This window comes from Leuciscus leuciscus (assembly GCF_965113295.1).
Source record: "Leuciscus leuciscus genome assembly, chromosome: 11".
NCBI classification, from domain to species: Eukaryota; Metazoa; Chordata; class Actinopteri; order Cypriniformes; family Leuciscidae; genus Leuciscus; species Leuciscus leuciscus.
The window spans coordinates 29307744-29331163 of record NC_138735.1 but is presented as its reverse complement, the minus strand read 5'-3'; the positions used below and the strand labels follow the sequence as shown (position 1 = coordinate 29331163).

General features: G+C 38.4%; 1 protein-coding gene and 1 long non-coding RNA gene across 6 annotated transcripts in view; one reads left to right on the top strand and one right to left on the bottom strand.

Moving 5' to 3' along the window:
- Nucleotides 1-11: 11 nt before the first annotated feature.
- Nucleotides 12-23396, bottom strand: plekha4 (pleckstrin homology domain containing A4). 4 transcript variants are annotated; one of them, XM_082183947.1, is made up of 19 exons: nt 22747-23396; nt 12833-12905; nt 12661-12756; nt 11458-11530; nt 11273-11373; nt 11079-11197; nt 10789-10998; nt 10152-10380; nt 9989-10066; nt 9493-9561; nt 8880-8960; nt 8650-8787; nt 7832-7930; nt 7531-7639; nt 7391-7449; nt 6415-6804; nt 3675-3790; nt 3213-3304; nt 12-2990 (listed from the first exon to the last, which is right to left on the bottom strand). In XM_082183947.1, exons 1-19 carry the CDS (start codon nt 22860-22862, stop codon nt 2080-2082), a joined length of 3159 nt encoding a protein of 1052 aa, XP_082040073.1. In that variant the 5' UTR covers nt 22863-23396; the 3' UTR covers nt 12-2079. The 4 variants fall into 4 exon arrangements, with proteins under 4 accessions (XP_082040073.1, XP_082040074.1, XP_082040075.1 ...); XM_082183948.1 differs by lacking the exon at nt 22747-23396 and adding an exon at nt 17551-17865; XM_082183949.1 differs by lacking the exon at nt 3675-3790 and having other exon boundaries at nt 2855-2990.
- The window catches only part of LOC309509336, a 77463-nt gene continuing 62934 nt past the window's right edge, over nt 8892-23420 (top strand). For both annotated transcript variants that reach the window (XR_014209860.1, XR_014209861.1), the window contains exons 1-2: nt 8892-9026; nt 12851-12960. This is a non-coding gene — a long non-coding RNA (uncharacterized lncRNA). The remainder of the gene's footprint in view (nt 9027-12850; nt 12961-23420) is intronic.

Here is a 23420-nt window from a genome sequence, read left to right as displayed (position 1 = left end):
TGATTGTAATAGTTGAGAACAGCTGCATTCAGCAGTAAATGTGAAATGAAGCTCTTGGGGTTTGAACATGGTCACTGGAGACGAGCTGCTCTATTCTGAGACCATCACAATCACTAAACCTGACAATGCAAATGTGATTTACACCTCAAACTCACAGTTTCACTCTTTTACTGGTTCAACGCTCTGAACTGGAACAGTTTCACTTCTGCTCATGAGAAATGAGTTATGAGTAATAAATTCATAATCAGCTTGAGATGAAGGAGCTACTTAAAAAAAAAGGCTCGAACATCTTTGTTGGTGATACACAATTACATTACTGTGTAGTTTAATGTACAAAAACAAAACAACATATGGCGCGATTATGGTTTGTTTGATTTATATTAGTTTACACACTCAGTTTTCTCTGATTCTGAGCATATTAGAGTCAAACTCGTCTGTCACAGATCTGATCATAATAGAGTTCATTTCAGTCATAACTCAGATTTGAACACATGTGTAGTTCCTGTGTTTGTCCTCTGTGTGTCAGTAGTGTGTGTGAAAGTATTTGAGCAGCTGCAGAAGCATCTCGTTCTCGTTTATTGTGAACCGAATGAACGACAGGTGTGTCAGTGAACGAATCTGACCAGACTGCAACAGGTTAAAAAGATTCGAGTCACTGAGTGGGATCACTAAGATGAATCAAACCTCCCGAAATCATAAAGTTGAGTTTGTCAATATCTGTTAGTGTTTAGTACCAAAAGTGCACATCACTTGGAGATTTAGGGCGAGATTTCACGATTTAAATGTCTTCAGAAGACTGAATGTACCGTGTTGACTTATGATGATGATATTTTTATGATACTTTATTCAGTTTTGAAGCATGACAGCTGCCACTATAACGTTGCATGGAAAAGTTGCAGCTTGGCGAATTAAAAAACAAATTTTGTATTCCACAGAAGAAAGAAAATCATGGGTTTGCAGCAACATGAGGCTCTCTCGGTAGAATATATAAGCTCAGTGGCTGTCTGGTTTACTGTTCTTCAATTAAATTAAATAAAACCATAAGTTAAATAAATAAAACGTGGTAGGAAGCAGCAACATTGTTTTGTAGGTTCAAACATGAGATGGGTTTAATTTGAGAATAACAAAAATAGCATCACAAAACACTGCAATAAATATACAAAGTTTTTTTTTTGTTATTAAAATCAATAAACTTCTAATATGTTCATTAGGCACGATAGCTATGACTTTTGCCAAGCAGAACATGTTCCTGGATCAACATCTTTTATTTGCTTCTGGACCAAAAGTCGAAATTGAAGTTGTAATTATGACATTCAATGACACACTAAGTCGAAATTATAGCAAAAAGTCACAATTATGACGTCACATGTATTAAGATTTTTTTTTTTTTTTTTTTTTGTGGCAGAAATGGGCTTTCAATAAGAAGCCACACAAATGTTTAATTTTTTTTTGTCATAACCCTAACCCTAAAATCTAACTTGTTTATCACAAATATCTAATATAACAAGGAAGTTGATCCAGAAACACGTCTTACTTGGCAAAACCACAGAAAGCTACTGAATTAATAAGCCACAGATGTGTTGTGTTTACTATATTAGACTATAATTGGTCTCACAAATCACAAAGCTGATAACTGATTAATACTCATGTAGAAATGTAAGTAATATTTCCAGGTCAGTTAAAATCCTCAAGAGTTTGTATGCATTCAGAGGTATTACTGTATAATCAGGAGATTTAATGTGCATGTATAAAAAGAACAAATTCATAGTTGCTAAATGACACATAAATGACCTCAGTGTTTAATCTGCACGGTGACCCATTCTCAAATAAAACTACAGTTCATGGGTTTCACGCGCAATCTAGTGTTCTGCATCCCTAATCTGACAGGACGCTTTTCTTGGTGCAATGATACACACAGATCAGCATGATATGATTATATTTCATGAAGGATTGAAGCTGTTCTGAAGGCAAAGGGAATTTAATTTCCCACTCAATTCTATCCACTTCTGACATTCCCACTCTTTTGTGTCTGATTGCCTCTTTCCCTCACTTTCTTCAGCCTCACTAAAACACTCATATCTACAGGCTTGTGCTGACCACGGTTATCCGCGGCCTGCAGTCCTGGACGAGATGATTTATTACTGAGCTCTTCATGACAGAGCCGTAGACTTTCTGCTCTTTCCCTCTCTTGCACGTGACATCACTTCCTGTTCGACTTGTTCTTGTACTGTACTCCCCATTGACCTCAGTGTGAGACGGTCCAGACTCATTTACGGTGAGGTTTGATGGTCGTGATTCATCTCCACTGGTTTGATCCCTCTGATTCTCATCAGCATCTCCTGATCTGGGCGAGCTAAACTGGATTTCCTCATAAATGCACAGCTCTGGTTTGGATTGGTCAGAGTTGGACGTAAATTGATTGTCAGATGTTGTGATTGGTTGAGCGTCTGGTGGTTGATCGCAGCTTTTCCCATTTGTTTGGCCAATATGTGCCTTTTCGAATGTTGTTTTGGGACTCTGGCTCCACCCACAGTCTCCTCCCACTGGTTTATCAGGCGTTTGATTGGTTCCCTGGTTTGGTTGTTGATGTTCCTCTGTAGAAAGGGATGCTTGAGGTTTTGCTTCATGAACATAGACGGGGACTAACTCACACCGTCGATTATTTGACAGAAAGCACTCAGATTTCACATTAGCGGAGACTGACAACTTTTGTCGATCAGAATTTCTGTTCTTTTTATGAGGTTTGTGTGTTTGATTGTTTCCCTGATGTCCCTTAAACACTGTAAGAGTTGAAATATGATTGATGGAGTGGCTTTCTATGACGATGATATCATTGCAAGATGATTGTTGTGCTGTTTTGTCCTTTATTTTACTGTGCACATTTGCGTCATCACATTGTGGCGTTATTGGGTTGGCCGACTCGCTGTTGTGGCTTTTATATTTGCGTCTATCACTGCTGTAGCCGTTGCTCAGGTGTACAACAGCAGAATCTGGAAAAGAAAAGAAAAGAAACATGCATTAAAATGATTTACAAATTGTGATTGTGCTACTGCATGAGGCTAATATGCATGTGTATTATTTAGAGTTTTGTGGTTTAATTAACACTAATGCTTCTTAAATTCTATCAAAATATTTTATACCACACAATGCATATGAGCATGCATGTGTGTGACTGCATGTAGAGTGAATGCAAAACAAATGCTTCATGTAACCTGGTGTGTATTTCTGGACATCTGTCTCTTTTTCACTGGCTGTAATAAGTTTCAAGGGATGAATGTCGTCTATGAAGTGCTCTCTGCCTGCACTACAAGTAAAAGAAAAAGAGAGAGCGATGGAGAATAATATTTTTCAGAAGAATATAGTGTCAACAAGGATGAGACTGAATGTTTTTGAGTGAAAGACAGCAGTAGAATAGAAAAGCTGTTCGGCTAATTTAAAACAAAACTCAGACTGAATTAAACATGTTGTAAAGATAGAGATTTAAAACCTAATACATGCACAACATACAGTGCTCAGAGAAATTAAAGATTAAGTGCAATTTTGAAACCATGCATAGTGGAAGCAAAGCATGTATTTGTATCCATGCAAATATATCTTTAAATACTGTCAATATTCTTTTCTTTTTTTTTCATACTGTAACTGACAGAATTGTTCACGGGTGTAAATATCCGTACCTCATGCTTCTGTCTCTTCTATCCGTTCGTCTGAGTTTAGTGTGGTGTTTCTGAGAGCTCATGGCGGCGTCGCAGTCAGACTCAGAGTTTGTAAGGCACAAGGCTTCAGGCTCGAGCTGTAACATGCATTCATGCACACATGCATATAATCATCCACATGTATTATGATTGCACTCAGTCATTAGTTTCCCAGCAGGCTGTGGGTTATTTCGACCACCTGACCCTAACTATGTCAATGGCTCTTTCAACATGGTGATCAATCCAGCAACAGTTTAACGACTTTTGGATGTTGTATGGTATAGTGCAGAATTATAATGTAAAATAACTGTTTTCTATTGTAACATATTCTAAAGTGTAATTTATTCCTGTGATCAAAGCTGAATTTTCAGCATCATTACTCGAGTCTTCAGTGTCACATGATCCTTCAGAAATCATTATAATATGATGATTTGCTGCTCAAGAAACATGTTTTATTATTATCAGTGTTGAAAACAGTTCTGCTGCTTATTTTTGGAAAATCATAATGCGTTATTTAGGATTATTTGATGAATATAAAGTTTAAAAGAACAGCATTTATTTGAAATGGAAACATTTTGTAACATTATAAAAGCCTTTACTGTGACTTTTGATCAGTTTAATGTGTGTATGCTAAATAAAAGTGTTCAATTCTAAACTTTTGAACAGTTGTGTATAATATTACATACGAAGAAAAACATTATCATGATTAAAAATGACTTTCATAAATGCCTTGAAAATAAGATTATGAATGTCTGAACCATTAATTCCAGTGCTCGAATTGAGGGGGGGCTGGGGGGATCCGGGACCCCCCATAAGGTATTAGGGACCCCCCATAAGAAATAAAAAATAGAATTAGGGGGGTCCCTCAGATATTTTTATTTTAGTAAAAATAATAATGACAAATCTGATTAAATGCATGCAATGGATACAGTACATTTCGTGAATTGATTATTTACAATCATTTATTTTAAGTTTGTTTATAGCTAGTTGTCTCTTTAAAATGTAAACGCCCCGCCCCACATCTAAAGAGCGCTGTGCGCGCGCATGACATCGTTGACTGACAGGATTGTTTGTTTGGCGCCGCTCCGGTGAAGCTAATTTTAGCTTTTTAAAAAATGGAGAAAAATAAACCTCCACTCCCAGTCGGGAAAAGAAAGCTTCTTACTGACTTTTTTGAGGGGTAATTGTTTCTCTCTGTATATCTTTCTACTTTATATCTGTCCACTCCATGCCGGGGCTTTTGTATTCCTTGCATAAATTGGAAACACTTAGGCTTAAGTTACTAATTTTTCATTATTAATAGTCCTCCTGGTTCTACAGGAGTGCTAGAGATCTCGATGAAGATGGATAAGTAAGGGTTAATGCCCGACGAGGTGTCCATTGTCAGGTATTAATGCGCGTCGGACGGTTGCCTCCGCCGAAGTCCATTAATACCTGACAATGGACACCTCGCAGGGCATTAACCCGCTTATACCATGGTCACTTAACAAATAACACATTTTTAAACCATTAGTTTATATTTTAATTAGTTTTACAATCGAAATCTAAAGGCTGTCATTGATAAACGGACCTTATCTGAGCCACAAAGTCTGATATTAAATATAGAGTCATTTCAGCCTTAATAAGCCTGTTAACAAGCAGAATCACTGAAGGAAAGAAGAGGACAGAAAAAGAGACGAGCAGAAACACAAGAACTACAACTGACTTCAGCCACAGTCTAAGATGCTGTTTGTGGAGTTGTTTAATCCTCCTCTGCTGAGATCTTCACAGATTTAATGTCTCCTTTTCGCTTCAGTTCATCTTAGACTGTGGCTGAAGTCAGTTGTAGTTCTTGTGTTTCTGCTCGACTCTTTTTCTGTTCTCTTCTTTCCTTCAGTGATTCTGCTTGTTAACAGGCTTATTAAGGCTGAAATGACTCCATATTTAATATACACAGGTTTTGCGGCTCAGATAAGGTCCAGTTCTGGTTTATTTCTTTGCTCTTGGCTGACATGTGGCATTGCTATGGCCTGCTTGTGGCCCAGATCTGACAAACTGGAGTGAGCCGCCCAACTGTCATCATTCCACGCTGCATGTGGGTCAGATCCGCATTCCACAAGTGCCAGATGTGGGCCGGATCTGGGCCGAAACGTGTTTTCTACATTTCTATGTAACACATTATATATAGTTATGTTCAGTTCTCCATTTCAGTTGTGGCAAAAGAGACTGAGTTTATATATATATATATACTAAGTACACTGTAAAAAAATTCTAACCTCCCTAACTCAAAATTTTCTAGTGACTGATAACATCTAAATTTTTCAATTGGCCCAAGTGAAAATCTGTAAATTATAAAATTTAATTTACAGAATTTCACTTGGGCCAATTGCAAAATTTAGATGTTATCAGTCACTAGAAAATTTTGAGTTTGGGAGGTTAGAAATTTTCACCCTCTAAATCCATATTACTTTAGTAAGTAATTTAAAAGAAGAATTATATATATATACACAATTCTTTATCCAGCGTTTTTAATAAATAGTATATATACGCATATTATGATCAAATATACTGTATATTTTGTATAAAGTGTATATTGCGAGACTAACCAACCCCCCGCCCAAAAAAAACTTGGGGACCCCCCATAAGACTTGACTCAATTCGAGCTCTGATTAATTCGATATCATAAGGGAGGTATCTCTACGCAACAGGAAAAGTGAACAGTATTTAAATATGTTAAATTCACCTCCGTCTGATGGTGTGTCCAGACCTTTCTGTCAGCCAGTGCCTTCTCTCTGGGATTTTGAGGCGGTTTCTCTTGCGGTCCGTCGGCCCAGTGTAAGCGTCTGTTCTTGTCGGCCGTCTCATGCATCGCTCTGCTGGGTTTCCTCTGGCTGTTCCTCAGTCCTGACTGCAGGGGGATCTGCTCAGGATAGGGGTCGTCTACAAAAATGCGCTCAGCGATTAGCGACGACGGAAGGGTAGACGTCACGACGCGGGTCAGACGCAGCGGTTCGTGCGGGACGTCGTGTTCAGCGCTCGGCCTGCTGTCATTGGCAGGGCTCTCTTGGGTCCAACTCTTATAGCTCTGGTGAATCTTCATGTAGTCCTGCTGCTCTGCTTCAGTCACACACTCCTATTACATCGGATATAAAATATCATGTTTATATGTGTGTGTGTATGTATCGAAGTTTATAATGTGCGATAAAAGTGTGGTTTGAAGAGTTTTCAAAATTAGATATTTTTATATCATTTGCATGAAATCAAATGAGTAAAATATTATTTAGAAACTATTTGCGATGAAGTTGACAGTTGTTTTTTTTCTATCCACTATTAGAATAATTTAGATGTAAAAACCTATACAGAAACATTTTCAATGCAGTACAGTGCAAATGTATTTGTATAGCACTTTAGCACATTACTTCTCAATCGCTTCTCACACACATGGTTTGGCACAGGTTTTACATCGGATGCCCTTCCTGACACAACCCAGCACTGAGAGTGTTATACTGCCCCTTTATTTTCTAAAGTTGACATTAATTTTAAGTATTTTGCTCTGATTTTTCATGGACCCCAAGCTCCCCCTTGTGGCCATATAGGGGTTTTTGATGCCAGTTTGAAAACTTCTGACTTGAATGTTAATAATAAAAATGTTCTTAGTTTTCCAAAATATGAGCTTATGTACATTTATGCTCAGAGCATTAATGTAAAAGTCTCATTACCATGTTGTTGAGGCCTCCTAACTCGCCCTCAAAATAGGGAACGGGTTTTGGCTGAGGAACTGAAGGATAGAGAGAGAAAACGATTTACATATACGTGCTTAAATGAATGAACATTGACACAGACCGACACATTTACTCACCCCCCTGCATCTGTAGACCCAGTAAGGCCATAAAGCGGTTCTTGTTCACCCTCAAACCACACAAGATATCCTCCATCATCCAGAGCTGCCTCTGCGCCTGAATCTGCTCCTGGGGTTATTTGGATTTAAACTTTTGTTTTTAACCATTTAGAAATCTGTTAGTAGTCTAAAGTCGCTTACAATATCTTTAAACATTTGGTTAAACTGTCACAGTATTGGTGTTTCTGTATGCTAATGGTGACACCCAACGAAATGTTAATAGGAGCAGAGCATCAGGTGATCTTCTCAAACGTGGCATTACCTGTGGCATCCCGAAGTGGAGGATGTGTTGGAGATGAGAATGGAAAACCGACAGCTCGCTCTCCATCCGTTCATAATCACTCCACAAACTGTCCATCTCCTGATGAAGAGAGGTGTCGCACGATTATTAATGCATTAATCGGATCTACTAATGTGACAAACACAGCAAGAAAACGGATGAATTAGTTGATCTTTTTTATACTGGTTTTTCAGTTGCACACACAAAGGCTGCACAAATTATTATTATTTTTTGCTAAAAAATTGCAATTGGGATTTAAAGTGATTTGAATAATGTCTAGATTTGCTTGCCTGTTTTTAGGGCTGCATATTTCTTATATATCAACATGGCTATAAAATAATTCATTATTACTAAATAAAAACTTTAATACATTTGTAACATTTCACTGTAAAATACAACAAAAAAAAGATATATAATTTTATATATTATATAATACATTATAATTGTAAAATTACAATACTAATATTTAATGGCGGTCTTAATTTCTTGATTTTAAAATGTTAAACCATTGACCTATTTCGACTGAAAACCGCAGGGAGCCTTAAAGCTACTCTTTTGTTGATGAGTGCTTCTCATTACAAGTATGTGAAGATTTTGCATCCACAAATGCACATTAAATCTACTCAAACTCAAGAGAAGATGCAGATGGAGTTTGTTTACGGTGAACCGAGACGCTGTAAGATCACAGTGCCGCCCTTCACTCTGAAACATGCAGCGCACACATTTAATTAAATCACCGGCGAGTAATTGTGCAAGCATAGCACACACACACACACACACACACACAACCAATACTGTACCGCTGACAAATCACATATTCTGGCTCTGAGTGTAACCAGCTCCTCCTGAAGCAAAGCCTTCTGGGATACTTCCTGCTCTCCAGGTAGTCCATCTTCCCTCACCAACCATTTGATTTCTAGAGCATGCTCAATGCTTTTCTAAAGAAAGGGACAGAGCAAGCAGGAATATTTGTGTCGTGTTTTTATGCATGCATTATTTGAGTGTGTGTGTGTGTGTGTGTGTGATAGACCTTATCTGCCTGTAACTGAGCCAGCTGCATAGAGACGGACTGCAGCAGTTTATCACATCCGCACAGACGAGTGAGAACCACCTGAAGGACAGGAGGAGGACGACAATGGCTGACAGAAGCTCAACGGGTCAGATCCACAGTTAAGAGGTTTGTAAGAATCTTCCTGAGTGCATTTCTTAAGAATTTCTCAAATATTTTCTTAATATTTGAAACTCTTAGGAATGTTTGATGTTGCAAACACAACAGTGATCCGATTGCAGTAGTATTCGAGTCCACTGTATACTGATACCAATAGCAGTTTATACAAGTATATATAGCAGGAATGATACAAGTCGATAATTACAACAACAAAATTGTCACCAAGGGAGCATTTCAGAACACTAGCTACATAAAAAAAATAAAAAAAAAGTAATATAATGTATAATGCAAACAATGATCTGCCATGATTATGCTTGCTGTAACACTGAATTCAAATTCAGTAACAACTCAACAAAAACTACTTAGATTTGAGATTTTTTCAATTACATTATTACGTCATTTTATAATTATGCTTATAGTTTTCTTCCTAAAATATAAAAATCTCTTACACATTCACACACTACAATGCACTCACATCTGTATCGGTTTCCAGATCTCTGATTGGCTGAATTTCTCTCTCCATGAGGATGTCTGGTTTACCTGCCTGGATCAAAATCAAATTAAATCTGATTAGTCATAATTACATCATCAATATGCAATATTATATTTTTCTCTCTAGTGACAGCCATTCAAAAGTAGATGAACATTTTTATTTTTTGTTATTTTTTGCACGCTTCATACATGTTTATATTGAAGATGCTTAACATCTACCAGCTTGAAATAGATGTGAAATCTGAAAAGCAATTGACTTAAATAGTCAAACAAGAAAATGTTTTTAATTGTAACATATTGAGTTTTTATTTTCTTTTTTTAAATATCTCAATTTCATTATTACATTAATATATTATTTCAGAGCATGTAATATGCCACACAGGGATGTCAGAGACCATCATGTTAAAGAATTGTTAAACTGTTAAACTGGTTCATTGAAATTTAAGTTCGTAACATCACAGATCACAGATTTGTCTTACCTTACACATCGCCATGTGTTCAGCCGTGTGGTAGTTGGAAGAGTAGCACACAGAACATGGAAACTCGGGCTGAAAAGGCTGAAACCCAGACAGACAGTTAAAGAAAGTGTGGATTTTGAAAATGACCGTATTGGCACATTAGTGTATATTCTTTATTTTTCACCTGATCGGGCACATGTCCTCTCTCTGTGTAGATGTATGGTGACAGGGGGGCGCTTGAGCAGTTATCAAAGGGCCAAACGTCCGCTCTGCCCATGGTACCGTGACACGGCGACCCATACTGGTCTCTGGGAAATGGAGGCTGCTTGAAGGCTGCTTTCGGATGGTGGAAGGAAAGATGTTCCTCATCTGCATTTACCAAACTTGGAGATTGCTCATTCGCTTCAGCCGTGCTGATAGACCAACCAAAAAATTAAAAATTAAAATAATTAAAATGAATTACCATGAAGTGCATAGACCCAATAATATGCAATAAGCCTGGTTGCATTTTATGAATTGTATTTTGCATTGTTTTCCTCTTCTGTTCACGGCCCATCAGACCAGACTCATATTTTTAGGTTGCAACCCACCAGTTGAGAAACACTGACCTATGTACATGATTTCTTATGAATACATTAGCAAAAACAGCCTGTTTAATTCAGAAAGAGGAAGAACAAGTCATTTAAAACAAAATTACAAATGTTATGTCATAAGAAACCTTGATGGACCTTAACTAACTTGCTAGAAAAGTGTAAGTTATGGTCCCTTTTATAGCAAGTTAAAGACAATTTACTGAAGGAGAAGCATCTCAGATAATTTACCTTGGTCTGCTCCCATGTCTTCCTCTCAGTTCTGGTGTCTTCATTTTAATTCCCGTCATCTCGTGATCCAGTAGAGTCGGTTCTGTCTGCACCCTGGTCAGTTTTGTTGCGGTCTGGCCGTTTCTTTCTGGAAACGAGGTCATGTGCTGGAGCTCCATTGTTTCCGCATTATCTCCCATCTGAGTGAAGTCCTGAAAACTGGCACAGCGTCTAAAGAAGAAAAACAGTATAAGGTGTATTATAGAATCCATAAAAATTGACTAAAATAGAAAAGAAGTTTTGAGGTTCACCTGTTGATCATGTCATCAGCCTCCATGCTTGCTGATTGGCTGAGAGCCCTGACCCAGCCCAACATGTCCTCCTGGGTCTCAGCGCTCATGATGTACGGCCGCATCCCCTGATGAACCACCTAAAAGCACATGTTTACAGTGAGAATATAAGATATGTACTGTACTGTAAGGTTTAAGGGGACGTTCACTCTCACCTTGAATGCATATTTGCGGTTCCTGCACTCTCTAGGTGAGCAGTACAGAATCCTGTAGCTGGGAAGAGGAATACTGCCCAGAACAGACTCCTCACGGCTGTCTGGAGGAAGTCGTTTCAGGGAATGAGTCTTTTTGAAATGGAAAATGAATGCACTTACATGTACTTACAATAGCATGGTTTTACCTTTATAATAATACAGGCAGAAATTAGAGAGGACAAACCATCTTCTTTTCCATAATTTCAGTCCACTGCTATCCTGTAGATAGAGATATTTATGATCACACACACATCTCTGATAAGTATAACCTTGATGTATTTAAAATGCAGTTACACTTCTAAGATGACCTTGTTTTTAATTTCTGAATCTGTATTTTATATATTTTTGTGGGCCTTAAAGTAAAAAATGTGTTGGTGGTATAACAAAAAAAGGGAAATGACATCACAAAGACCCCTGCAGACTGTCAAGGTCAGAAAATCTCTAAAAATATCAGATCATTTGATCTTTTAATACTTTAAAAATAAATTGTTTGTTATTTTAGTATTACTTTTTCTATATAGCTTTAGTCTTAGTTAAGGTAATTTTAACTTATTTCTAGTTTTTTTGAGTTTCAAGTTGTTCATCTGATATTTAATTGTATTTTATTTCTGCTTTATTTTAAATTCCCCAAATCACCAAACGTTTTAGTTTACAATAACAACACTGGCTACAATGTTTTTTAGTTAAATATATGAAAACAATGTTACCTTTACTATGGAGTGAAAACAGTCTCAAAACCTTCCACAAATGCACATGAGAGATCCACATGTGTGCATTTGTGGATATGGTTTTCACTCCATACTTTACACTCCAATGTATTCAAGGTGCAAGAAAGCTATATCAGGGTCATTATATTAAAGATGTAGTTGAAAAATGTAGTACTTTTTTTCATACTGTACGAAATCAATGTGAATACAAATATTTATGTAACGAACTTGGTATTTAAAGCTACCATTTTTTGTGTTCAACATTTACAATATTTATATAATGAACAAGTGCATCATGAATCCATTTTCCAAACCGGGTTTTTGTCTTATCCCTAATCACTACGGTACACCTATAATAAGTGTTTATATTCGGACTATTTTATATTGGTTCGGGTCATACCACAGAGGAGTAGCCCAGTACCTGCGCGACTCATCATAGACATTAACAGAGAGAAGTAGATCCGGCAAAAATGTTCTTCCGCAAGACGCGTGCATGCAGTTTTGTTTATTAACAAGCTAGAGCGCCAAAAGAAAGTTACTAACAGCAGTTTTAAAGTAAAACCTAAAACATGTTTTAAGATATTTGGTAAGTATTTCTCCGAGATCTTACACCAATGGTCAGTATTGTGCACTAAACGTTACCCTCTTGTACAGCCATCCTCTGATCACCACAGGGCAGTTGGGGTCTCTTTTTGCCGCTTGACATCTCTTTCCAAACGTCTGCACTTTGTCGTGACACTGCACATATAATCACACAAACCGTGTCATTGGGTTTGAAACATTCTACCTGTGTTTGTGTAAAAATGTGATTCACCTTATCTCTGATTGGCAGAAAGGAGACTGTGGCGCTGCTGGAGGCCTGACTGACTCTGTCCTGATCCTCCATCCTAGAGACAAGCGATGGACACCGAATGAATCATCAATAAACATCAAGCTGTTCAGGTTAGCCAACTTTGCTGTTAAACCACAATTTTGGATTTAAATGTCACATAGGCCTGGTTCCTGGTTATGGTTTTTTGAATATATATGGTGTATATATGGTTTTTCGGGTGTAACATTGCTGTTTGTGAATGCAAAGTTGTAAAGTCGAAAGTCTACGATAAATAAAGTTATTGTCTCCCAAAAGACAGAATCGACTCTGAACTGCAAACGAGTCGTCTGTAGACTTGCATTACGGTTCTACGTCATTAGATAAGACATTTGCATAATGCCCGCTGTATGCGGGGGGCAGGGTTTCTCATTATTTTGAAGCTTCCCCGAGCGCCGCCATTGATTAGCGGACCCCCACCTGCTGTTGTGTCATTTTGGCGTAACTTTGACAGTGAACAACTTTACTTTAGGGGACCCTCACGGTTTCTTTGTCCCCCCCCTGTGACAAAATGGCGGATGTAGCAACCAAGCGGGAAGGAAGTCGACCGGAAGTTGAAGCCGGCCGCGTGCCACCATCTTGTAGCAGAACTTCACCTGCTGTTAGCATCCCATTGACTCCCATTCATTTTGGCGTCACTTTGACAGCGAATAACTTTACATCTGAGGTGTTTGAAGACTCCATTTGTCCATTATTTATTTCTAAAGAAACACGACAATGTATAAAATGCTCCATTACCTTGTATCTTACGTTATGGCCCCGTAGAAGCAGTTTTTGTAAAAGTAGGCTAACGATTGCGTCATAACCACACGACTCTCTGTCGCACAGTAGAGAAATTACCGTATGGACGGGAGGAGAAGCTCGCGGGCAATCGGGGAGACGTGGAGGCAAAATTACAAAATAATTAATCAGAATACCTAGCAAAAGTTTCTCCTGCTCCTAGCTCATGGACAGCTCCTACTCACACTCTCCGTCTCTGCAAGATTCGGAAGGGAATGATTCAGATTTCTCTCGGCACAGCTACTAGAGGGCAGACGGGTTGCTCACGTCACATCTACGTCGTCAAGCTCGGTTTGAGTCTGCGCGTCAGGAACGGAAGTCCTAAGAAATCGCTGAAAACGGGCTTCACTTGCCTCAATTGAGTTCCAATGAGATGACTCTGTCCACTTCTTATACTGTCTATGGTAGCAACTGTGGCTCAAGTTCAGGCATGACTGGTGTGTAGTGTGGTGTGAAACATGGTTAATTGTTCAGAGATGCAGCTTCTGTTAATCATTTGCCTTGTTTTATCACACTCTAATTGTTGCTCTAGCCAGCTATAGCCAGTTGCTCAATAAGTTTTTTGAAACATATCTTATCACAATCTTGCACTCATTTATTCTCATGCTGTTATTGTGTACGTATGGACCTCATCCATCTGTCCTCTCTAGTAACTCTGAAAACTACTGCTGTAATCTGAATGACACTGCAGCAGGTCATGATGAAATTAAAGCAAATCTTTCTAAAAACGTGGCATTAATAATTAGTGAACCATTAACTCATGTAGTTATGCTTTCTCTAAAAAGTGGGGTAGTCCCAAAAGATTTGAAGATTGGAAAGGTTATACCTTTATTTAAGGCAGGGGATCCTAGTCTTTTCAATAACTATAGGCCGATCTCCATTTTACCTTGTTTCTCTAAAGTTTTGGAAAAGCTTGTATATGTAAGAATGCCTAAACATCTGAATAACAATGAGATCCTATATAAACATCAATATGGATTTCGACAGCAACACTCAACATATATGGCTCTGTTACAACTCATAGACAAAATTTCTGTAGCACTGGATAACAACATGTTTGCAGTTGGTATATTTCTAGACTTGTCAAAGGCTTTTGATACAGTTGATTATGAAATTCTGATTTCCAAACTTTACCGTTATGGGTTTCGGGATGTTGTACTCAAATGACTTAGGGATTATTTGATTAATAGAGAGCAATATGTATTTATAAATGGCAGTACCTCCAAGAGAATTAAATTATGTTGTGGTGTACCTCAGGGATCTATTCTTGGGCCACTCCTGTTTCTCATTTATATAAATGACCTAGCTTGGATGTGTGAATCTGCATTGCCCATTCTATTTGCAGATGATACTACTGTTGTTATATCACATGCAAACTTTGATTCCTTGATGAATGAAGCTAATGATATTCTATTGTATATTGCAAAGTGGTTTCAGATGAACAAACTTTCACTAAATATAGAAAAATCTAATTATATCGTTTTCAGGAATAAAAATAAAAGGTATTTAAAAGAAGATGCTAAATTATTTATTAATAACATTGAAATCAACCAAGTTACAGTAATACAATTTTTAGGGGTATTATTAGATGAAAAACTTTCGTGGAAAAACCACATTGATTATGTGTGTGTAAAAATCATGAAGTCACTTGGCATCATTAGAAAAGTTTGTTCATTGGTAAATCAATCCTGTCTTTTAACTCTTTATTATAGTCTATTATATCCTTACATCTCTTACTGTAACATTGTTTGGGCCAGTAATTACCCTTCTTCTCTTCAAAAAATACTTTTGATTCAAAAAAAGTTTGTTAGATTGGCAACAGTATCAAATCGGTGTGAACCATCGGCTCCTCTGTTTAAGCAATTAAATATTTTATCCATTTTCAGTATAAATATCTATCAAACATGTATCTTTATGTATAAATATATGGCTCAAAATCAAAGCCTCCCAAAAGTGTTTAAAAACTATTTTTTAATTAATTATGATGTGCATTCATATTCAACCCGACAAGCAATGAATGTTCATCTTCCTTATTATCATACAACTCTTGGTCAATTTTTCTTAAAATATAGAGGACCGTCACTTTGGAATACTATTCCCGGTTTTATTAAAACCAGCTCATCATTGTCAGTATTTAAGTTAAGAATGAAAAAACACTTGTGTGATTGTTAAAATTTTTTATATGTGTGGTGTCTTAAATTGTCTGCCATTATTGTGATGATTGTTGTTATTTATTTGGTGTGATATTAATTGGAAAAACCAGAGGGGAGGTCTTATTATAAGCCATTGGGGGTTTCGTACCTCTCCTGCATAATCCATATGAATTGTTTAAATAGCTATTTGTTTTATTTTTCTGTTCTTGTTTGTGCTAAATAAATAATAAAATCACTGTATAGTGTTGGGAAAGTCCAGTCCATTTTTTTCTTCATGTCATTCCTTTATGCCCACTGACATTCTTTACTCATTTATCAGAATAACTGAACTATTGTACTGATGCAAACTAGATTTTTACATTTGAAGAAAAATTTGAGTGGTGCTGTGCAGTACTCAATGCTAGGGTCTTCCTAATGTTTTAAGTGGGTTGCTATGCAGTTGCTGGATTGTTCTGAGTTTTGCAATGTGGTTACTAGAATGTTCTACGTGATTATGAGTGTTGCTATGCAGTTGCAGAGGTGTTCTGGGAGGTTTTGAGTGATTTTTCAATGTGGTTGCTGGGATGTTTTGAGTGGTTGTTAATGTGTTTCTAAGCAGTTGCTATACGCTGATTTCACGCAGCCGCCATTTTGAAATCGAAAGTGAGGCTCCGGTGGGAAGAACCCCGGAAGTAAAGATAAACAACAATGCCTTGGATTACCAACCTGAAGCTGCTGCCGCGATTTACACTATTGGATGTTAATATTCAATATAGGATATGTATATAGTTAATTCCTGCTTCTGTTTTTACATTCTGAATTATATATAAAAAAATTATTTTATTTATAAATGAATTTCACTGTATATAGTCTAAAGTATGAAAGAAATGTATGTACATTTTTAGAATTGACACAACATCATTAAACACAACAATACGCCATCGCATTCACGACTCACCTGTGATTAAAGGCGACACTTCCGGTTTTCTTCCCACCGGAGCCTCGCTTTCGATTTCAAAATAACGGCTGCGTGAAATCAGCGTATAGTTGTTTTGAGTGATTGCTAGTGTGTTGCTAAGCAGTTGCTAGGGGTGTTCTGAGTGGTTGTTAGTGTGCTGTTAAGCAGTTTCTATGGGTCTTTTCAGTGGTTGTAACTTGTTAATGTGTTGCTAAGCAGTTGCTATAGGCTAGTTGTTTTGAGTGATTGCAAGTGTGTTGTTAAGCAGTTGCTATGGGTGTTCTGAGTGGTTGTTAGTGTGTTGCTATGCAGTTGCTGGGGTGTTGTTAGTGTGTTGCTATGCAGTTGCTGGGGTGTTGTGAGTGGTTGTAACTTGTTAGTGTGTTGCTATCCAGTTGCTGGGGTGTTTTTTTAAAGGTTGTGAGTGTGTTGGTATGGTAATTCAAAAGACTCTACCCCTAAGTCTCTGATTAATCTTTCTTGCAAGTGAAATCGTAAGCCACACACAGCTTTCCTCAACAAGACACACAATTTGAGGAATTATTCATATATGAAGCACAAACGCTGCAGGACAAGTCACATACTGTTCAGTGCTTAGGGTTAGTGACTTCAATAAGAACCTAACCATAAGTATAAGAAATAGTAATAGTGTTGTTTGACTTGGCAAACACCAATAATAGAAAAGTACATTCTCATTCAAAGAACAAAGTAATCACAAGTAAGTCACAACATGTGGTGTTAGTTCAGAAGCTCACTACATGCACAAGTTTCAACTGCACAGATGAAGTACTAACCCAGCTCAAGGATCTCAGCTAGTAAAGTGCTCCAGATATGACCGATATCCTTACAAACTTTATAGAACAGCTCAAGAAGTCTTGCACGTGTCTGTCTTCATGCTATTCTGGGTGCTGCTGACCCTTAACTTAGAGTGACACATAACAGCTGTTTTGCCCTGACTGACCACTGGACGGAGTACGTGAAAGAGAGAGAGTAGAATTAGAAGAATGAATGATCACAGTTGTTGCTGTTCAGTGCAGCTGATCTGCAGGAACTCTGGCAGCAACAGTCAATATAACAGTTGCTGGGGTGTTCTGAGTGGTTGTGAGTGTCGCTATAAGCGGTTGCTGGGGTGTTCTGAGTGGTTGTGAGTGTGTCGCTATAAGCGGTTGCTGGGTTGTTCTGAGTGGTTGTGAGTGTGTTGCTTTAAGTGGTTGCTGGGGTGTTCTGAGTGGTTGTGAGTGTCGCTATATGCGGTTGCTGGGTTGTTCTGAGTGGTTGTGAGTGTGTTGCTATATGCAGTTGCTGGGTTGTTCTGAGTGGTTGTCAGTGTGTTGCTATAAGCGGTTGCTGGGGTGTTCTGAGTGGTTGTGAGTGTCGCTATAAGCGGTTGCTGGGTTGTTCTGAGTGGTTGTGAGTGTGTCGCTATAAGCGGTTGCTGGGTTGTTCGGAGTGGTTGTGAGTGTGTTGCTATATGCGGTTGCTGGGTTGTTCTGAGTGGTTGTGAGTGTGTCGCTATAAGCGGTTGCTGGGTTGTTCGGAGTGGTTGCTGTGTTGTTCTGAGTGGTTGTGAGTGTGTTGCTTTAAGTGGTTGCTGGGGTGTTCTGAGTGGTTGTGAGTGTGTCACTATATACGGTTGCTGAGTTGTTCTGAGTGGTTGTGAGTGTGTTGCTATATGCGGTTGCTGGGTTGTTCTGAGTGGTTGTGAGTGTGTCATAAGCGGTTGCTGGGGTTTTCTGAGTGGTTGTGAGTGTGTTATATGCAGTTGCTGGGTTGTTCTGAGTGGTTGTCAGTGTGTTGCTATAAGCGGTTGCTGGGGTGTTCTGAGTGGTTGTGAGTGTATTGCTATAAGTGGTTACTGGGTTGTTCTGAGTGGTTGTGAGTGTGTCGCTATAAGTAGTTGCTGGGTTGTTCTGAGTGGTTGTGAGTGTCGCTATAAGCAGTTGCTGGGTTGTTCTGAGTGGTTGTGAGCGTATCGCTATAAGTGGTTGCTGGGTTGTTCTGAGTGGTTGTGAGTGTGTCGCTATAAGCGGTTGCTGGGTTGTTCTGAGTGGTTGTGAGTGTGTCGCTATAAGCGGTTGCTGGGTTGTTCGGAGTGGTTGTGTGTCGCTATAAGCGGTTGCTGGGTGTTCGGAGTGGTTGTGAGTGTGTTGCTATAAGCGGTTGCTGGGTTGTTCTGAGTGATTGTGAGTGTGTTGCTATAAGCGGTTGCTGGGTTGTTCTGAGTGTTTGTGAGTGTCGCTATAAGCGGTTGCTGGGGTTTTCTGAGTGGTTCTGAGTGTCGCTATAAGCGGTTGCTGGGTTGTTCTGAGTGGTTCTGAGTGTCGCTATAAGCGGTTGCTGGGTTGTTCTGAGTGGTTCTGAGTGTCGCTATAAGCGGTTGCTGGGTTGTTCTGAGTGGTTCTGAGTGTCGCTATAAGCGGTTGCTGGGTTGTTCTGAGTGGTTCTGAGTGTCGCTATAAGCGGTTGCTGGGTTGTTCTGAGTGGTTGTGAGTGTCGCTATAAGTGGTTGCTGGGTTGTTCTGAGTGGTTGTGAGTGTGTCGCTGTAAGCGGTTGCTGGGTTGTTCGGAGTGGTTGTGAGTGTGTCGCTATAAACGGTTGCTGGGTTGTTCGGAGTGGTTGTGAGTGTGTTGCTATATGCGGTTGCTGAGGTGTTGTGAGTGTCGCTATAAGCGGTTGCTGGGTTGTTCTGAGTGGTTGTGAGTGTGTTGCTATAAGTGGTTGCTGGGTTGTTCTAAATGTGGTTGTGAGTGTGTTGCTATAAGCAGTTGCTGGGTTGTTCTGAGTGGTTGTGAGTGTGTCGCTATTAGCGGTTGCTGGGTTGTTCGGAGTGGTTGTGAGTGTTGCTATAAGCGGTTGCTGGGTTGTTCTGAGTGGTTTTGAGTGTGTCGCTATAAGCGGTTGCTGGGGTTTTCGGAGTGGTTCTGAGTGTCGCTATAAGCGGTTGCTGGGTTGTTCTGAGTGGTTGTGAGTGTCGCTATAAGCGGTTGCTGGGTTGTTCAGAGTGGTTGTGAGTGTGTTGCTATAAGCGGTTGCTGGGTTGTTCTGAGTGGTTGTGAGTGTGTCGCTATAAACGGTTGCTGGGTTGTTCTGAGTGGTTGTGAGTGTCGCTATAAGCGGTTGCTGGGTTGTTCGGAGTGGTTGTGAGTGTGTTGCTATATGCGGTTGCTGAGGTGGTGTGAGTGTCGCTATAAGCGGTTGCTGGGTTGTTCTGAGTGGTTGTGAGTGTGTCGCTATTAGCGGTTGCTGGGTTGTTCTGAGTGGTTGTGAGTGTGTCGCTATAAGCGGTTGCTGGGGTTTTCTGAGTGGTTGTGAGTGTCGCTATAAGTGGTTGCTGGGTTGTTCTGAGTGGTTGTGAGTGTCGCTATAAGCGGTTGCTGGGTTGCAGAATCATGCAGCTCTAGTTGTCAAGTGTTGCTATGCAGTTTCTGTGGTGTTTTAAATGGTTGTGAGTGTGTTGCTATGTACTTTAACAATGAACAAGTTTTTACTGTAGCATTTTTCTTTTTTAAATATTTGTACAGTCAAGTAATAATGCAAGAATGTGGATGTGGACACTGAGTATTCAAGGTGTAGGAGTGTGTGTGAGTGTCTGTGAAATTGTTGCATAATGTCTGTTGTGCAGCACACATACAAATAGAGTCTGTGCAAAACAAAGCATGAACTGTTAGAGCCGAGGCCTCATGAACGAAACAACAGTCGCTTATTGAGCAATGCTCACTGCTGGTCTAGTCATGATGATCACAACATTTTAGTAAGTAAGTAAGTAAGATTTTAGCTTGTGTGAACTGTAAAGATAGAATTCTTTAGAAAGTTTTGTGATAAGGATTATTATTGCACATTAGGCATATATAATTTTATAACCAGGGGTTGACAAAACATTCTTGAAAAAAAATGGCAATTAGGATGAATTATTTTCTAACTTAATAAAGATAAGAATATTTTGTATTAAAATGTTTATCTTTTTCTTAAAGGTGCATTAAGCAACTTTTCATGTTAAAAATACCCATTTTCTAATCCATACATGCTTAAACAATTGCCTGATGGGCTGAATGAGCCCTTCTCTGATCACTGAGATTGTCTCTATATAATCCTGTAAAGTAAAATAAATAAGAGGGATTCGGGCCGGAATTTTAGACTGGGCGTGACGTAATGCGCGTTCACGGCACGCTCACATAGCTATGTCTGGCAGGTTTGTGTATTCGCCGGCATTCTCCGTAGAAGATGGATTGTAAGAGACCTGCTTGTAGTTCATTTCAAACACCAACGCAGACTCCACGCAAGATAAAAAAAAGAAAACTTGTCTCTAGTGCAACCAAAAGGGCAAAATTGGACTCAGACAGGCGTCGGAATCAGACGAGAGTAAACATAGGGAAGGCTTTCAATAAATGGTTAGATACAGTAAACACATAACACAGTTCAACATGGAGATAGATGTCTACTACCCCCGTTTTTCCCTCACACATAAGTGTGTAATTTACTCAATTGCCTTTCCTTTCACATATTTAAAATGACTTGCAGATTTATAACTTTATTACATCTGAAGACATTATGATTGTAAACAAAAGATTTGCGGCTGATGCTCCTTTGGTTATGAACAGCTCGTGCAAGCGTGCGTGTGCGTGTGGTCCATGAGCGTGCACATCTCTGGCTGCAGTTTCACTTGCCGCCAGAGGTGGCATAGTTCTGCAAAAACTCAGAATCTTGCTTAATGCACCTTTAACATTGTTCTAAAGAACGATTTACATTCCTGAAAGAGAATGTTCTTAAAAATCATCGTTAATAACCTCTTAAAGTTTGGATAACCCCCAACTTGTCTTGATGATGTTTAACGAATTTATTATCATAAATGGCACAAAAACAATCAACCAGAGTTTATTTGTTTTTTAATATAGTTAATGTTTGTGGAAAGGATGCAATACCACTGTTGTTGTGCCGTGTCTGGATAAAACTTTATTGTAGGTGCCGTGTTAAAGTTGAAAAGATCTCACAGAACACCTGGGGTTTGCTGCAGAAATGAGTTTTCACGATTCTAAGTTTTCTGCCAAATCATTTTTCAGATCCAGACTGTCTGTACTGTCATTTTGTAAGTAAAGAAATCTGATGTTTGTGTTCAGACGGTGTAATTATATGCACGAGTTGCTCGCTATTGTACTGATATAAGCATCAGCTCGGCAGCAAGAGACCAACAACAGTAGCAGTCTTTATAGAAACAGACACAGGACAGCAAAATGAGATTGTAAGGCTAATCAGACAAAAAATGCATCAAAGTCATTACTGTACGTACACCTGCATTACGTGTGTCTAAAGCCACTCACTCACACTGAACTCCACATTTGAGAGCATTCAGACAGCCAGAGACACTACTTTTTGTGTGTTGTGTTCCAGTCATGTTGTGAATATGATTAAGAATTTATATATATATATATATATATATATATATATATATATATATATATATATATATATATATATATATAAATATAAATATAAATATAAATAAATATAAATAAATGTTGAAAACTCATAAATGTTGAAAATTTTTGTGGAAACAGTGTTGCATGTATTTCAGGATTCTTTGATAAATAAAAAGTTCAAAATAACAGCATTGAAAAATACATCTTTTGTAACATTATAAATGTTTTATGGTCACTTAAGATCATTTTAATGTGTCCCTGCTGAATAAAAATTACGCTGACCTAAAACCTTAACCCATTTTTTTTTTTTAATTAATATTAATATTAATATCATTTATTTAATTTTTTGGGTGTTCAGATAGTAAAAAACTATCACATACGGCAAAAAAAAACTAACTGATTTCTGTTGCCAAGCCATAAAGATTGCTGTACTATGATAAATCATTAATAGTGTTTAGTACATTGGTTAAATAATAAGAAGAACACAAACACAACAAAACAACTACAAACTAACTACACAAAGAAACCCAATATCAAGTGTAGATGAAAGAAAAGAATAAAGTGATTTCTTGTACCTGGTCTGTTTGCGGTACCCGACAGCAACTTCCAGCGTCATGGTGTTTTCAGCATCTCTCCCTCTGAGAAACAAACTCTCAACACAGACCCTGCGGAGGCTCAATCCCTCTTTCATCCCTTTAACACTGAATCCTCTGTTTCTTTTCCCCGCTTCACTCTCAGCTCACACACTCTTTCTCCTCTGATGTCTGTAAAGTGACATTTAGCTTCATCTCTGCCAGTAAAGGACTGAAAAATCACAAATCAAATCTAATATCTCAGATTCTTCTCCTGGACAGCAATGAGAAGTACATGGATACAGAGCAAATGGAGACTTTTTCTAAAGTCTGCTTTCTTTCTAATAAAAAGATGCTGGTACTGTAGATATTAATTTTTTTTTGTTTGCTGGGAGACATTTCAAAAATGTCTCAAACTAGGTGAATATGATATCTCTATATGCTATGAAATGTATTTGTCATAAAACATGATTGTATTGATCTGGTAAGTCATTATAGGGAAATGCTAGCATTACATTAATTTTTTTTTTTTTTTTAAACCCCAAGGCTAAGATTTTTTTGGATTAAATTTTATGTGAATATACTATGGAAGTGTGTATTTCTGAAATGCTATTTGTCTGTTTTTCAAAACTTCTTGCTTTTCTGCAGTCCTGTGGTGTTATTCTCTATAGTGTAAA